Source organism: Typopeltis vanoorti, chromosome 16, assembly GCF_054136105.1.
Source record: "Typopeltis vanoorti isolate ZY-2024b chromosome 16, IOZ_Tvanoo_1.0, whole genome shotgun sequence".
Lineage (NCBI taxonomy): Eukaryota > Metazoa > Arthropoda > Arachnida > Uropygi > Thelyphonidae > Typopeltis > Typopeltis vanoorti.
In genome coordinates, this window is record NC_143564.1 from 66425180 (window position 1) to 66442739 (window position 17560).

Consider the following 17560-nt stretch of genomic DNA (forward strand, 5'->3'; position numbering starts at 1 on the left):
TTGTAAGTTTTTGATAGTTTTAAGGAGGCAGTACTATTTAGAGGATTAAAAAAATCGATTTTTTAATATTATTTTCTGAAAGTATGTACTTTTAAAAATCTGTTCCTAACTTTTTATCAAGAAATTCGAAAAATTCCTGAAGATATAGCCTATTATTCAAAGCGGTGCGCAGATCAGAATCAGAGCGCTCACCGCTCTCGCTTGTTAGTAAACAAATAAATGCGTAAGAACCTGCAACGGCACGTACTGGCGCTTGGAATGCGAGAGAGGCCGATAACCGACCTAATACATTTAGATGATGAAAAGTAGGCAATGACAACTGCCTAAAACAAATGAATGCTATGTGCGTCATAGCGGACAAAGAACGATCGAAATCAGTCAATCGTTAATCGATCGTGAAAGTATGATGGGCGCTTATAACGTTTCAATAAAGTCTCTGTTTTTTTTTTTTTTTTGTCTTGTTAATTGCATGTTAGTCGGCAGTGAAGAAAATACATCATGTCTACTACTTGAAATTGTGTCAATAGCATAGATTCCTTCTGCTACATTTGTGGCAGCTTTACTGTTCCCAGTCAAAGGACAAATATCACTGATTTCATTAAGAAAGTGTACTTTGCATACTTTGACGTAAAAATTGCAGATCAGGACAAGTCATGGGCTCCAAATAAAGTGTGTAAGTCATGTAGAAAGTTTACGACAGTGGAGCAAGGGAAAACGGCAAAAATTAGCTTTTGGCATTCCAATGATTTGGTGTGAACCGAAAAATCACGTAGATGATTGCTATTTTTGCTATTTTTGTTTAGTTCAGACTTCTGGTTATAATAAGAAGAATAAGAAAAAAATTGTGTATCCAAATCTCAGCAATTCGGCCAGTTGCTCATTCCAATGAAATAGCCGTGCCAATTTATAAAGGACTTCCTTTACTTGAGAACGAGCATGATCGGGATATATGCCAGATGTTCTTGAGGAGCAAGACCCGGATGTTGATTTAGACAATGAAAATTTAATTTCTAGTTCTGGACCGCAACGTTTTACTCAAGCGGAAGTGAATGACTTAGTAAGAGATTTGGGCCTATCAAAGGAATCATCGGAATTGTTAGCTTCAAGATTAAATGAAAAAAACTTACTGGAGCAAGATATGAAGATAACTTTTTATCGTAGCAGGGAAAGTAATCTTGTACAATATTTTAAACACGAGTGTGGGTTTGTTTACTGTAACAATGTGTCAAGTTTACTAACTGAAATGAGTGTTGTACAATATCATCCAAATGAGTGGCGTTTATTTATCGATAGTTCAAGCAGAAGTTTCAAGTGTGTCTTACTACACAATGGGAATGTATATGGCTCAATTCCTATTGGCTATTCAGTCCACTTAAAGGAAACATATGAGGACATTAAAAGGTTCTGAAGTTATTAAAATATACAGACCATAACTGGATCATCTGTGTGGATCTTAAAATGGTGAACTTTTTACTTGGCTTTCAAAGAGGATATACAAAGTTTGTGTTTTCTATGCTTCTGGGATAGTCGAGCTAGAAACCAACACTGGAGTCAGAAACATTGGCCTCTTAGAATATCCTTAAATGTTGGAGAACAGAATGTTATAAATCAACCTTTAATCGACATGGAAAAAATCATTTTTCCACCTCTACACATCAAACTAGGTCTTATGAAGCAGTTTGTTAAAGCTTTAGATTTACAAGGTGACTGTTTCCAATACATATGCGAAAAATTTCCATGACTTAGTTATGAAAAAATTAAAGCCGGTGTATTTGATGGACCGCAAATTAGAACTTTAATGAGAGACCCAAATTTCATCAACTCTATGAACGAAATTGAGAAAGAGGCTTGGACTTCATTTACGATGGTTGCGAATAATTTTCTTGGAAACAAAAAAGCATGCAATTACAAAGATCTAGTGGAAACAATGCTTGAAAATTTCCAGCGCCTAGGTTGCAACATGAGCATAAAGCTTCATTTCCTATACAGTCATCGTGATAGATTTCCCAAGAATTTAGGTGCTGTAAGCGATGAACAAGGGGAAAGATTTCATCAAGACTTAAAAACTATGGAAGATCGGTACCAAGGAAGATGGGATTCTCACATGATGGCTGACTACTGTTGGAGTATTCAAAGGGATTGCCAAAACAGAACACACAGCAGAAATTGCTACAAACAAAAATTTATTCCGTGAAACTCATGTGTAAGTAAAATTGTTATTTTTTTATAAATATTCTTGTAATTTTTAATGAATATTGTTAAGTAGTTATGTATCTAATTATCAGCCTCTCTCGCATTCAAAGCGCCAGTACGTGTCGTTGCAGGTTCTTACGCATTTATTCGTTTACTAACAAGTGAGAGCAGTGAGTTCTCCGAATCTGATCTGTGCACCGCTTTGAATAATAGGCTATATCTTCGGGAATTTTTCGAATTTCTTGATAAAAAGTTAGGAACAGATTTTTAAAAGTACATACTTTCAGAAAATAATATTAAAAAATCGATTTTTTTGATCCTCTAAATAGTACTGCCTCCTTAAAAATATCAAAAACTTACAAATTAGCAAAAAGAAAATGCCATAGAGGAAAAACCTGACGTGATAGAGAAAAATGGGTTTGATATTTGAAATCAGCGCACCCAAATTAGTAAAAAACAAGTCTCATATAAAAGTCAGCAAAAATTGTGTTGGACAGTGTAATCTATCATTTACCCAAACTTCAAAACAACCACCCTTCAAATAACTGACCCTTGCATGTCAACCAACTTCTAGTAGCACCATGTAATTATACTTTAATTATAAGAATGGCAAACTGCCTTCTGGATGTGGTTGGATAAACAGTAGATTATTGTATAACCAATAAGAGGATAAGATATCCAAACATCATTTCATCTTTAACATGCTCAGGCATACCACGAAGCAATATGCCATTCATGGTACTGTAACCTAAAACAGAAGCTCAGCAAACAGCATTAATTCATTCATTTTGTAAATTTGATTATGCATAGAATTTGTACCATTAATAACAGATATGAAAATTTGGAAAATTCAGCTAAATTTACTTTTAGGAGACTTCTGACTAAGCAATAATAAACTGATATTTCTTAGTAATTTCAATTAAGCATGATATGATATGATGTGAGAAGCATTGCACACAAAGAAGAACTTGATAAACAACTAAACCAAGTTAACATAAAGATATGTATAGTAACAGAAACAAAGAAAAAGTCAAAAGGTACAAAAGAAACAACTATTAACCCAAAACAACTATATACAAATCTACAGTGGAATAAAAAAAAGAAGAAAGAGCAAAAGCAGGTATAATGATTATGGTACATAAATCTCTAAAGAACAATATTGTATATTACAACTATTTGAATGCAAGACTAATAGAAATTAGACTAAAGACATTAAGAGGCCACACAAAACAATAATTGGTGCATATGCACCAGAAGAGGGAAAAGAAGAAGACAGTAATATATTTTATAAAGAATTACAGAATGACATAGAGAAAACAAACAAAACTGACTATTTGCTACTAGCAGGAGATTTAAATGCCAGAATAGGAAACAAAGAAAACAAAACAAACATAGGTAAATTTGGCAAAGATACATGTAATCAAAATGGTCACAGACTGTGCGATTTTGTCATTTATAATAATATGAGAATAATGAATTCAGTGTTTAAACGCGAAGAAATATACAAATATATTTGGTCAGCCAGAGGATACAGATCAGTAATCGACTACGTTATCACAAATTTTAAATTAGTGGAGTTAATTTTAGACATAAGAGCATATCGAGGCTTTGAATTAAACTCTGATCGTTATATATGGTATCAGCAAAAATTCAATTTAAACCAAAGTAGCTAAAAACACATAAAACTGAAAATTTTTACCAACCAAGCTACAAAATTTCTTCATTCCAGCAACCCAAGTTAGACAACAATATCAAAAATGCACAAACTTAAAAACAGAAAACCACACATGAATCAAGTGACATAAAAGACAAATGGGAAAATTTGAAACAAATTCTCACAAAAGCAGTAACAGAAACCTTAGGAATAAAGTGCAAATGGATTAGAAAAAGAGGACTACGAGACTGGAACAAAGAAAATAGAAAATGTAATAAAAACAAAAAAGGACAGTTATCAGAAATGGCTAAATTTCAAAACAATAGAAGCAGAAATAGAATATGAAAGAAACAGTGCAATTGCAAAACAAGAAATAAGGTAAAAACATAGAGATAGATGGAACAATTTTGTAACATTTATTTATTAAGCCACAACCCAAAACCTATAAAGTAATAAAATACACGCATAAAGAAATAAAAGAAAGATAAAAATACAAACAATAGATTTAGAAAAATGGGTGACCTGTTTCCAAAATCTCTGGAGAGATAAGAACAATGAAATAAAATTTTATAAAAACAAAGAATGACCTAACAGAAAATATCACAATGTTAGAACTCAAAAATACAATAAAGAAGATGAAAAATAAGAAAACACCAGAAGCCAATATAAATACAGAACTATACAAAAATTCAGGTGAAAAATTTAATGAATGACTTCTGAAATTTTTTAATATGGTTTGGATATCTGGAAAAACTCCTAACTCTTAGAAAAAAGCATTGGTTATCCCAATCTATAAAAAAGGAAATAAAGATGATTGCAATAACTATAGGGAAATTAGTCAGCTAAATACAGGATATAAAATATATGCAGGAATATTAAAAGAGAAGCTAAGCAGTATTGTAGAGGACAAACTACTAGAAGAACAAAATGGTTTCCAAAAAGGCCCATAGATCCAATTTTTACTCTAAAATTATTAATAGAAAAGAGAAGAGAATTTCAAAAAGAAGCACTCGATTATCGATTATGAAAAAGTCTTTGCCAAAATTAGTACACAAAAATTGTTTAACCAATTTAAATATACCAAACCAACTTTTACAATCCATTCAAGAAATATATACAGGAAATAAAATAGCAGTTAAATAGAACACATCTCAGAATGGAAAAACATATATCAAGGAGAATGATAAGGATGTACCCTCTCACCTCTGCTTTTCAATATATACATATATAAATAAAATTATAACAATCTGGAAACAGTATAACCCATTAGGTATACAAATAACTGCACAAATAAAGATAGATAAACTCACTACTATTTTCAGATGATCAAATAGTATTAGCTACATCAGAAGATGATTTACAAAGATCATTAAAATCATTAAATTATTATTATTATTATTATTATTCGTGACACCTCCAAGGAGTCTGAAGACTCATCGCAGGAGGAACCTACAACTGTCTCAACCACTACACCAAACCTCTACTACGAATCATCTCCATTAACGCCATCTACCGCCCACCTTCACCACTACCACAACTAGTATTTTTTGTCTGTAAATTGCGTGTGTTCTGAAGGGCCGATTTGATATCTCATGATATCAAATGAAACTGAAATGATATCTCAAAACAAAATAATATGACAATATCTAAAGAAAACACAAAAATAATGGCATTCGGAGGAGAAAAACCAGTAAGAAGTAAAATAGTGATAGATAATAAAATAGAAGTAAATACTTTTGGATAGATACCTGGAATGTGATTTATCATACGAAGAAGAAAAAAACAGACACCAAAATATCAAACTTTGTCAAAGTAAATGGCATAATAAATAATATATTTAAGCCATCCCTAGTACAAAAACACACTAGAATCAGACTCAGACTACATAATGTCTTGTCAAAACCAACTGTACTATATGGAAGCGAAACATGGATCATAAAAAGGAAAGATGAAAAACGAATTCAAACAGCAGAAATGAAGGTTCTCAGAAAAACAGCTGGATATACCAAGTGGAACCATAAAACAAATGAAGAAATTTTACAATCCCTGAATATAAAACTAATTAATTATTATTATTATTTGACACCTCCAAGGAGTCCAAAGACTGATCGAGGGAGAGTGTGCCAACAGCATCGAACGATTATCCCCTTCCAACTACTAACCGCACTCAAACTTACTTAACTGAGCCATTAGTAGCAGAGGCTCTACCAATCGACCAACCTTAATTACTACATAAGACAGTATAAACAAAAATGAATAGAACATTTAAATAAAATGGACAACAGCAGACTACCAAAAATATTATACAGATACAAAATAAGTGGAAAAAAAGAATCGGAAGACCAAGAAAGAGATGGCATGAGACTGGGACAGATCACCTGGCCTAAAATCCATGTTAGGAAGAAGATAATTCCCAAACCATTGTTGATATTGTATAAAAGGGATATAAAACTGAATATACTACAACTTATTATGCAGTTATGTTTGATCGATGCTATGATATGTACTGCCAATATACTGCTAACTGCATGGATATGTGGTATGCTTGTCCATATCTCATTTCAAAACAGCATTCTTACAGAATGCTCTGGTCTGAGTGTACATTTTACTAGAAGCCTCTAAATGTAAATTTTACCAAAATTAACCTAAATGTGTTTCAACTGCTTTTTTTTTAGTTGTCACCACATCATGAGAAACTAATGGCAACCAAGAAAACAAGTTAACACACATATATATATATGCAAGCAGTTAACACATTTGTTTCAACACTGGTAGTTAAAACAAGGTAAAAAATTAGTGATAAAAATTAATCAATACACAACTACGAAATATGAGGTTGTAGTGGTACTTCATCAGGGATTCTAAACAAGTTTGAATATCCTATTTATACAATTCTCACTGCATTCTCAATGAAACATATGCTTCAACACTAAGTTATTGGCAATAACTTCTGCTATCTCTCATTTATTTGCAGAGGTAATTCATATATGAGAGCCTCTGTTGTTCAGTCAGTATAAACGAAGCCCTTTGGTTGAAAAAAACTGGGTTTGATTTCCGTCAGTGAAGTGAGGAAATTTATCTGGTCTCTTTCGACTAAAGGTGAGTTAGCCAGTCTCACATGGAAGTAGGAGGTTTTTCCTCCCAGAAATTCAGGTTTTTCGGCCCTCAGAACAGGCAAACCGGCCCCATGAACGCACACATCTATAGACATAGGACACACTGGGAAGCATAGGGCTAACCACCTTATCCTCAAATTACGGTTGTGAAGTCCAAGAATACTTGGAAAGAACATGGGCACTTAAGTGCCTGTTAGGATCACTGATAGGATAGAATTCATACACGATGCTGAGTCCCTATCACTTCTCTTTAGCATAAAATTATTCTTGCTGTTACAGGTGTTCCATTATGCTAAGAACCTCATTCACACAACAGCTGCTTTTTTTTTTTTTTAGGGGTGATATACATACACGTCCAAATATGAAACATAATACTATACATATCTAAAAGGAAGTGGGATTGGATTTGCATTATGGAATACTGAGTCAAGTAATGTGAAAGTCAAGAGACTCTACATATACAAGCAGATTGGAATATAGTCTAGTTCAGTTGTTCTTAACCTGGGGTGCGAGAAAGCATTTCCAGGGGTGCAAGAGAAGTTTCTAAATTTTGACCCAGATTCGATGGATGACAGCTATTTAATAAAAGACGATCTTATTGAAATACAAGCCAATGCATGTATTCAAATGGAATTTGAAAAACTGGACTTAGAACAATTCTGGTAGAACCTTATCCACAGCTGGCAAAAGCAGCATTGCAGACACTTTTACCATTTGCCACCACCTACCTGTGTGAAATGGGATTTTCATCGCTTTTGCACATAAAAACAAAAGCCAGAAATCATTTAAATGCAAGTTGTGACTTACGCGTGGCTCTTTCAAAAAAGGAGCCTCGCTTCAAAAGTATTATTATGAATAAACAACAACAACAACATAGCCATTAAAAATTGAGATATTGTTTTGTATGTATATGTATGTGTTTATTTTTAAATAAATAAACTATCTTGCAATAGATGTAATTTCCTAAATAAAGAAATAGAAACACATTTTTCAAGGGGTTGCGAGAACTTATTTTTAGATTCAAGAGGGGGGGGGGATTGCTGATCACTAAAAAAGGTTAAGACTCACTGGTCTAGTTGTACATAGAGGTTATGAAGATGCAAACTTTTACTTATACTTGTTATAGGATTAAAACAAATGTAATCACTTGTCAGGTATAATTTATTTTGTAACCAAGTGGAAAAACTTTCAGAATGTAAACATACTCAGTGGACAGAGTATGTTGTTAATATGAGGTAATCCAGTCTCCAATTGCATGTCATAGAATCTCAGCTTAGTGAATACAATAAAAAAATATCAATATGGAAGAATTTAACTATGGGATTATATCTGAGGCAAGAAATTAATATATATAAGAGAGAAATTATCTTTGCTAGAACGTGATGAAGGAATGAAGGATCAAAAGTACTATATTTTATAAGAATGTAATCATGAATTAAGGGGAAGGCATTCCTTCCAAATGGATTACCATTCCACAGATTACGAATTATTTCATTAATTAACTCGTAAAGTGAGCATATTTCATTAGGCAACTCCCATTGTATCAACTAAGATATGAATTTTAAATTGATACCCTTATTAATATAAATCAATACTTTTCTTATATAGTAGATGATCTTCCAATCCAGAAGGTGTCTCTAAAGCATAGTACAGCAAAATAATGCAAATGAAAACAACAAAATCATAACGCCATTGTTTAAAACAATATCTTCATTTTGGATTGCATGGCATTATTTGTAATCAGAAACAGATATACTACTTTGAGGATATCAAGGTATCGATGAAACTAATCAGATCATTAAGTGTGAGATTTAAATGTAATTAAGTACCCTACCATACATAATTTTTTCTATAAAATTATGTTATCTAATTATGCATGCAAATATTAACAATGCATTTTTGTTAGTGACATTATTTAGTAATTATTATCTAGAAGTATTTTATTTGAAAGAGAATACAAAAGAATGAAAACAAAATATTTTATGAATTCATAAAATTACAGACTTTTAATATGCTAAATAATATAAGAATGCTTTTGAATATCAAAAAATTTTAAATTAACATACTCTTGCAATCATGCTTCCACCTAATTCTTCTGTTCTGTCAACTTTCAATGTTTGTATACAAACAGAATTTAAAGCAATAGCATATTCCCGATCACATTTTACTCTCAATGAAATGCATCTTTTCATATTTTCCAAAAGGCGTAATTCTGCATCCTGCAGACAAAGCAAGGCATCATGTGAAGTCTTTCCTTGGAGATCAGCAGCAAAACCCATGCTGACCTTGAAAGAATAAAATATAAATTGCTATTAAATAATTTCCATTCAAATGAAATTGAGCATCGACCTAAACACAATAACCTCACATTACTTATTTTTAAATTTATAGAAATGACAATGTATGCATTTATTAAATTTCATGTAATCAAAGGATGCGATGTACACACTATTAATTAGCATTTAAAATGTGAAAGAAGTTTAAAAATTGTCATAGGTGGATTCACTCAGCTCTCACACACACACACCTATCATTAAATTTATTCACAGATAAAGGAGAGAAACCAGATATCACTATATCCTTTTATCAGCTTGTCTATCACATCACTTCTTCTCCGTCATTTCACTTTTCACCTTCAGAACCCTGAAAACCAGACTGAGCACAGTGGTTCAAACATGATTTTACTAAGACTTATAAAAACAGGCAATGACTTGATTATTATAGCATGTCAGTGTCCTTTCAGCACTGCTGTTAACCTGTATGGTATTTCCATAACGCTCTGTATAATGTGGCCTCTGAAATTCAATTCTCTATCATCACTCCGAGACCTTACTTTCCCAGAACAAAATCCATATAGTATGCTATTTGGAATCTCTTTGGTCCAAAATGTGTAACTCTGCATTTGGAAACAGTGACCTGCCAACCATTACCACTTGCACATAGCACCAATCTATTCATTACACACAATCCTCCTCACACAATTTTTTTTTTCTCCCAAAATTTTTAAATTTAAACGATGAAAATCATAATTGCTGAGCCTGGTTTTGGCAAATTAGTGTGTATCACCATAACATTTCAGATATTGGTAAATAAATATTTATTGGTGCTTAAACTCAAACCATCATTACTATTTTCAGTTTGTCTGGTGCATGTTCAATAAGTTTATATTTAATATCAAGGAATTTCTGTTTCCCCTTATCCAATATGGTAGTTACTTTATCACAAAATGAGGGCAAATTAAGAAGAAAAGTTTATTCATCAACAAAGACATGATGTTCTCATCTATCCAGTCCTGAATTCAGATTCAGGACTGGATAGATGGGAACATCATGTCTCATCAGCTTTTCCCAGACCTTTGACACTATTACTCTGCAGATAATACTGACTGGTCTATAACATGATGCATCTGTTTTGTCAACATACAACAGGACAATCTTACACTCTTTCTATCCTTTTGGATTTGAAATTCCATTTATGTTAAGGCTCAAAACAACAAGGTCAAAAATATTACCAGTTCACCACAAATTCTCTTAACACATGTACTAAAATCCCAATCTAGTCAAGAGAGAGAGAGAGAGCAATATTATTATTATTATTATTATTCGTGACACCTCCAAGAAGTCCGAAGACTCATCACGGGAGGACACCAACAACTGCCTCAACCACTACACCGAACCTCTACTACGAATCATCTCTGGTATGTTTCATTTGTATAACTATTTTTCTCATTTGTTCTTTGCAGAGTAGCAGACACCAAGTAAGTTAACACCCAAGTGATATATATTAACAAAATGGCCACCCAATAGCTCAATTACTTAGTATGCATCCTACTACTGTTACATTCAATAACATTATTCTTCCATGATCATTCTTTCTAGCTACTTAGCAATGAAATTTGCCAGCAAAGGTTGGTTGATTGGTAAGACCTCTGCTACTAATGGCTCAGCAAAAAGTTAAGCAAGTTTGAGCACGGTTAGTAGTTGGAAGTAGTTCAATTATTGCTGTTGGCACACTCTCCCTCGATGAGTCTTTGGACTCCCTGGAGGTGTCACATAATAATAATAACATTGATTTCCTTTAGCTTGCTCAGCTGACTGCTTCTTATAATAATAATAATTGGCACACTCTCCCTCGATGAGTCTTTGGACTCCCTGGAGGTGTCACATAATAATAATAACATTGATTTCCTTTAGTTTGCTCAGCTAACTGCTTCTTATAATAATAATGAAAGTACTCTCTATCATTTTTATTTTTTGGTCATTGTGTGTGTGTGTGTGTGTGTGTGCAGCGGCAGTGCCTAGTATTTTTCTTGTGTGTGCGATTAATGTTCGGTGCCTTTCCAAAAATGTTTTTTTTTGAATAATGTGTGAATAAAACGAACAGGAAATGAAAAACAAATGAAAACTGCTTTACAGTATAATGTTACCTATGGATTAGTCTTGCTTATACAATTTTTTTTTACATGGAACTCAATAATTAATCATAAGTTGATTTATGATACATCAAGAAATAAAGAACTATTTTAGGTATATTTTCATAAATTTTAATAAAAAAATTACAGTGATATAATTGGATCCAGGATACAATTTCAGAATTTATTTGTTCGTTTCCGGGAATATCTGAAGGGGCCCGAACGGAAGACGACATGCATTCATAATTATATGTACCATTCTGTACAATTTGTTGTTCGTTTAAACTCTTATCTCATATTTTTTGACATCTTTTAGGTGTCTTTTCTTCTGCAGGGCCTGTGTATATTGCACACGCCACCAGCCGGGCCTGCGTGAGTGAATGTGTGTGTTTGTTCCTTAATAAGATCACTATTCCATAAAACCCATCCCATTTATTTTTCTAAACCTGAGAATATTTAACATGATATTAATTTTTTGCAATACCAATACAATGACACTGCTTCAAATATCACCTAACTTCTTCCAATTCCAAACCTCATAGTTCTCACATAAGTTCCTTCTTAAGACTTCTACATCTAACTAGTTCCCAGATAAGAAATCTTTTGTCCTGGTGTTTGCTTATTAAAGCCTTATTTATTCACACATTAGCCATCATTCACACAATACCTATCATACTTCTCCTTAAACTCATTCATTGATGAAGCATCCACAACCACCTCTGGCAACCCATTCCACTCATTCACCACCCTCAAAGCAAAAAACCTAATCCTAACACCCTTGCTAACCACACTCTTACTCAACTTCCACTGGTAACCCCTTGTTCTCTCCCTTCTTGCCATGTACTGAAAAAAGTCTTCAGTGTCAATCCTATAAAATCCCTTTAATAACTTAAATGCTTCTATCATGTCTCCTCTTTTTCATCTATCAGCTAACTTTTGAAGTCTATAGAACATCAATCTGCTCTCATAGGGAGCATTCGACAGACCTGGCACAATCTATGTCACCTACCTTTTGATCGTCTCCATGACCTTTTCATTGCCATGTAATCTGAGAGTCCAGATATGCGTGCAGTAGTGAAGTAGTCTTATTAAAGCCTTATATAGGGCACAATAACCTCTATCTCTACTTGTTAGAATGTTCTTCAACAACCACATAATGTGCTGTTCTGGTTACCTTGGCAATATGCCTCTAAACTTCCTGTCCACAATCACATCAAAGTACCTTTCCCCATCAGTTTCCTGCAGTTCAGTTCTATCAATATAGTACACAGCTTCTGATCTCTTCCCAAAGTGCATTACTTTACTACACTTGGCTACTATATACATGAACATATATGAATATAACTGCTTGTCAAGTATATGAGGGGGGCCTGAAAAGTTCTCGGCCTCGACCATAGATGGCAACACTATTGGCACAATTTTTTTTTTTTTTAAAGTTGGTACATCTCTCATAAGCATCCATATGAAACTGCAAGTCATTCTATCAAGTAGCTTATTTTATACAGCTGTCTGAAGCAAAAGTTGTCTATATCCCTTAAAATGGATAAAATTGAGTATCGTGTGGTTATAAAATTCTTTGTGAAGAATATAACGTCAAAAGAAATTCTTTCAAAGTTCATAAAAGTTTATGAGCACTCTTCCCCTTTGTTTTTGACAATTAAGAAATGGGCTGCCGAGTTTAAACATGGCAGTACCAGCCTTGAAGATGATGCATGTGAAGGATGTCCAAAAAGTGTAACAACATCAGAAATCATTGATCAAGGGCCCGATATGGTATTGGATGATCGGCCAGTCAAAGTGCGTGAAATTGCTGAGACTATAGGCATTTCAAAAGAACGTGTAGGATATATTTTGCATGAAGAATTGCAAATGAAAAAGCTTTGCGCAAGATGGGTGCCACGCTTGCTCACAGCAGATCAAAAACGCACTTGCATGAAAATATCTGAACAGTGCTTGGAGCATTTTAACAAGAATATAACTGACTTTGTGTGTCGATTTATTACTATGGATAAGACTTGGATTCACCATTACACACGAGAATCCAAACAGCAGTCAAAACAGTAGACAGAAGCAGGTTGTTCAGCGCTAAAGAAGACAGAGTCAGTTCCATCAGCAGGAAAGGTCATGGCACAGGTGTTTTGGGATGCTAAAGGCATTTTGTTTATTAATTATCTTGAAAAGGATAAAACAGTAACTGGGGAATATTATTCTGATCTTTTAGCCAGACTAGATGAAAAAATTCGTGAGAAAAGACCTGGTTTGCAGAAGAAAAAAAAATCATCTTTCATCAGGAGAATGCACCTGCCTACAAAGGTGTTTTGGCAATGGGAAAATTAAGGATCTGCACTATGAATTGTTGGAACATCCACCATATTCCCCAGATTTGGCTCTCCCAAAACTATAACTCTTCCTCCCTGGTTAGCGTTTTTCTTCGAATCAAGAGGTGATTGCAGCTGTAGAAGGGTATTTTGCAGATCTTACTGAGAACCACTACAGGGACGGGATAATGGTGCTGTAGCATCGCTGGAATAAATGTATTAGTCTTAAGGGAGATTAAGTTGAAAAATAAAAATAATTTTGAAATTATAAATTTGTTTTTTTCATTGTTAGGATGAGAACTTTTCAGACCACCCTCGTAATATGATGTTACTCCTGTCTTCTCTTCACTTGCATGTTAGATTTTGAAGAACTTACCAGAACAGATTGTAAAATGTAATCACTAAGTTCAGTTTTAGTTCAAATATGCTGGCTTTATTTGTAGATTCAATTTCTATTCATAAAGTCCTGCTGGCTATTTTTGTACATTCTTTTAACAAACCATGAGTAAAACTATCACTATAATATCATGTTGTTGGAACATCCACCCTATTCTCCAGATTTGGCTCCCTCTGACTTCTACTCAAGACATTATAGCAGCCATTCATCTCTTATTTCTGTACAAGTATGAAATTTTTATAGTCACATTTCAATGCTATATGAGGAAATCACTATTTTAAAATGGCTAAAAATGAGATATGCAGGAATCTTCACAAATTTACATAACATTTATTAAATTTATTTTGCTAGTTCACCAGCATACATATGACAACTTTGTACTGGCCAGATAGAGGACAAAAATTTAGCAAAGTGCTTTATGATGTAATTTAGCAAAGTAATTCAAAACAACAGCATTAATTCCAATCTAGTTGGGTGGAATTTAATCATAGTATTCTTCAACTTGTTGAACCTATAGGGTTCTTTGCTGCATGTACCAACTTCTTCCATTTCAGTCCTGGATTCCCATCTCAGCTAAGTTGTTTTGGATGTTATCCTCTCAGCACATCCACGATCTACCTCTAGGTTGCTTTCCATCAGGCTTCATCTTGAATGCTTGTTCAGCCATTCTCTCCTTACCCATTCTTTCCATCCAAGCCATCTCAAATCTGCAAGCTCTGATTTCATCAGCTAGAAAGGAATCTATAGAGTTCATACAGTTCTTGGTTATGTCTTCTCCATTCACCTTGTGTTATCTCTTACAGGTTCATAGACTTTTCTGAGGATTTTATTTTCAAAGATCAGCAATACTTTTGCATCTTGGTCTATTATGTTCCAGGTTTCTATTCCATATAAAACAACAGGAGTTTTATATATTTCTTTTTTTAACTCCGCTTGATAGAATTTCGGAAGACAGTAAATGATGTAGTGAAAAATAAGATCTACTGGAGCATGTATTCTACCTTTTATTTCTGTGCTAATTTTACTCTTAAGTAATCAATGTTCTAAGAGATATTTGAAGGAAGCAGCACTTTTAACTTTCAGGTTTTCAATAGTAAACTGATCATTTTCCCCTTGATTGCGATTTCTGCATATATTTAAATATTCCATTTCATCCTGGTTGATTTGTAATCCTAATTTTTCAGCAGCAGTTTTGAGTATGAGTTTTCTAAATGTTATTCTAATGTCTTCAGCATTTTCTCTGACGAGGCATATATCATTTGTATATCCTACTATTACTGTTCTGTTTGTGTTATGTATCTTTTACAGTTTCTCAAATATATTTTTCTAATGCTAAATTAAAAAGGATGAGTGAAGGGCATCTCCTTGCTTCAATCCTGCCATTATATCAAAATGTTCAGATCTAATTCCATTAGATCCACTGAATTCCACATTCCACTGATTAAGTGTATTATCTGATGAGGTATTCCTAGTTCATCTAATACTCTCCATAGGACCTCTCTATGAATGCTATCAAATGTACTTCTAAAGTCCACAAATAAAATATGGATCTGCAGATTATACTTCCATTTTTACTTTCTAGTATCTATCTAAATGCCAAAATCTGGTTAACTATTGATCTATTTCTTTGGAATCCCTTGATATTCACCTATATTTTCTTCAAAATAAGATAAGATTCTCTTTACTATAATATTAGATAAAATTTTGTAGTATACTGAGAGTAGCAATATCCACCTATAATTTTCACATTCATTTTTGTTTCCCTTTCTATAAAGTAGAATGATTAATGAATCTTTCCGTTCTTCAGGTATCTCTTCTTTTTCCCATATTAAATTTACCAGCTTTTATATATGAGTGACAAATTTGCTTCCCCCATATTTAATGAGTAAAGCTACTATTTCATCAGTATCTAGTGCCTTGTCGTCTTTGAGATGCTTTATACTTTCTTCTACTTCAGCTAGTGAAGGTTTAAATATTTCTGGGTGACAAGTATTCTGTTTAAAATACTCAGCAGGTTCATCAAAATTTAGGAGTTTGTTCAAGTACTCTTTCCACCTGTTTGCTACTTCATCTGTAGTGGATAGTGTTTGTCCACTGCTATTCTTGATTACTGCTGTTTTCATATGTGGGTCTGTTCTTAGGTTTTTAATCTCATGGAAAATTTTCCTTGGATCATGTACTGTAAATTATTTCTGGGTTTCAATCTGTTCATGTAAAAATTTTCTTTTCTGTTGTCTAATTATTTTATTGACTTTCTAGCTGCTCTCTTTGTATATCTGAGCAGCATATCAGTTGATTATTAAGCCAAATGTTTATTTTTTTTTCTTTACTGCCAGTTCACATTCTTCACTAAACCATTTTTTATGCTGTATTTTACTATGAATTCCAATCAAGTTTTCTGCTGCTACTTTTATGCTATACCTGATACAATTTCAGATGTTTTAGATATTTTCATTCTCTTCCAGCTGTATATTTTTCAGTTTGTTTTAATTCATACTCATATTTTCTTCTCTCTTCCATTTTATCTAGTTTGTTAATATTGCATCTGAGTTGATTCATGTGCTAGAAAATATGTTTAGATGACAGGCAGAAAAGAGAGTATATGATAGTAACTTATAAATTACCAAAGGGTGCTATAAAACTGATACAAAAGAAATTATTCAACATATCAGTAGGTAGAAAACTAGGGTCATCCTTGGAAATTGTATAACAGTGTGGTTATGATGTGAATGCATGTGTGAAGGCTAGATTTTTATGAATTATGACTAGTGTGAGCCTCCCATGATGAATTTCTAACCTCATGGAGGTGCCTGTAATAGTAATATTTTTAAAGTAAATGATAACGGTGCAAACTAAGTGTGTATTTTTTTTTTTTTTTATTGCATTGTTAAACTTTGAAGAAACAATTATCAGTTTCATTCATTTACTTGATTTTATTATTTTTTTTTATTTGGATATGACTTTACTTATCTTTAGCAAGTTCAGTCATACCTCAGTCAAAGGTAAGCCATGCCTAACCAAATGTTCCTTTTGTTCTAGGTAAGAAATGAACCTAGGTATTTCCAATTAAAAGGTGTCACTGCTATGGAATGCAGTAACATATTTGAAATATATTTCTTAATTACTTACTAACTTATATATAATATAAGTTGGTAATTCAGTTGCATTTCCTTAATTTTTAAATTTTCTTCAACCACATATCAAAATAAGGACAGTAAGTCAATGCATGTAGAACATAAGTGACAAATACTTATCAAAATTACCATTCAAATTCATATTGTGAATTTTTTGAAAATTATCCATTTGTCATTTTATTCCAAGTACAAGCCTATAAGCCTAAACTCCCCACTTCAAAATAAGAGACATCACACCCAACTTTCAAAGTGCTAATAAACACTAACAGTATTGCAAAGGATAAAAATATAAAACCAGAAAACTTGCAATGACAGTAAATGGAGACCTGAAGTGGCT

At 33.2% G+C, this 17560-nt stretch overlaps 1 protein-coding gene across 1 annotated transcript in view; it reads right to left on the reverse strand.

The window, feature by feature from the left end:
• LOC150098091 (tyrosine-protein kinase Fer-like) overlaps positions 1–17560 on the reverse strand; it is a 222119-nt gene that overhangs the window by 200447 nt on the left and 4112 nt on the right. Inside the window, exon 2 of the mRNA XM_090406102.1 lies at positions 9030–9248. Within this exon, the coding sequence (XP_090262228.1) occupies positions 9030–9242 (213 nt within the window). The 5' untranslated portion in view covers positions 9243–9248. The remainder of the gene's footprint in view (positions 1–9029; positions 9249–17560) is intronic.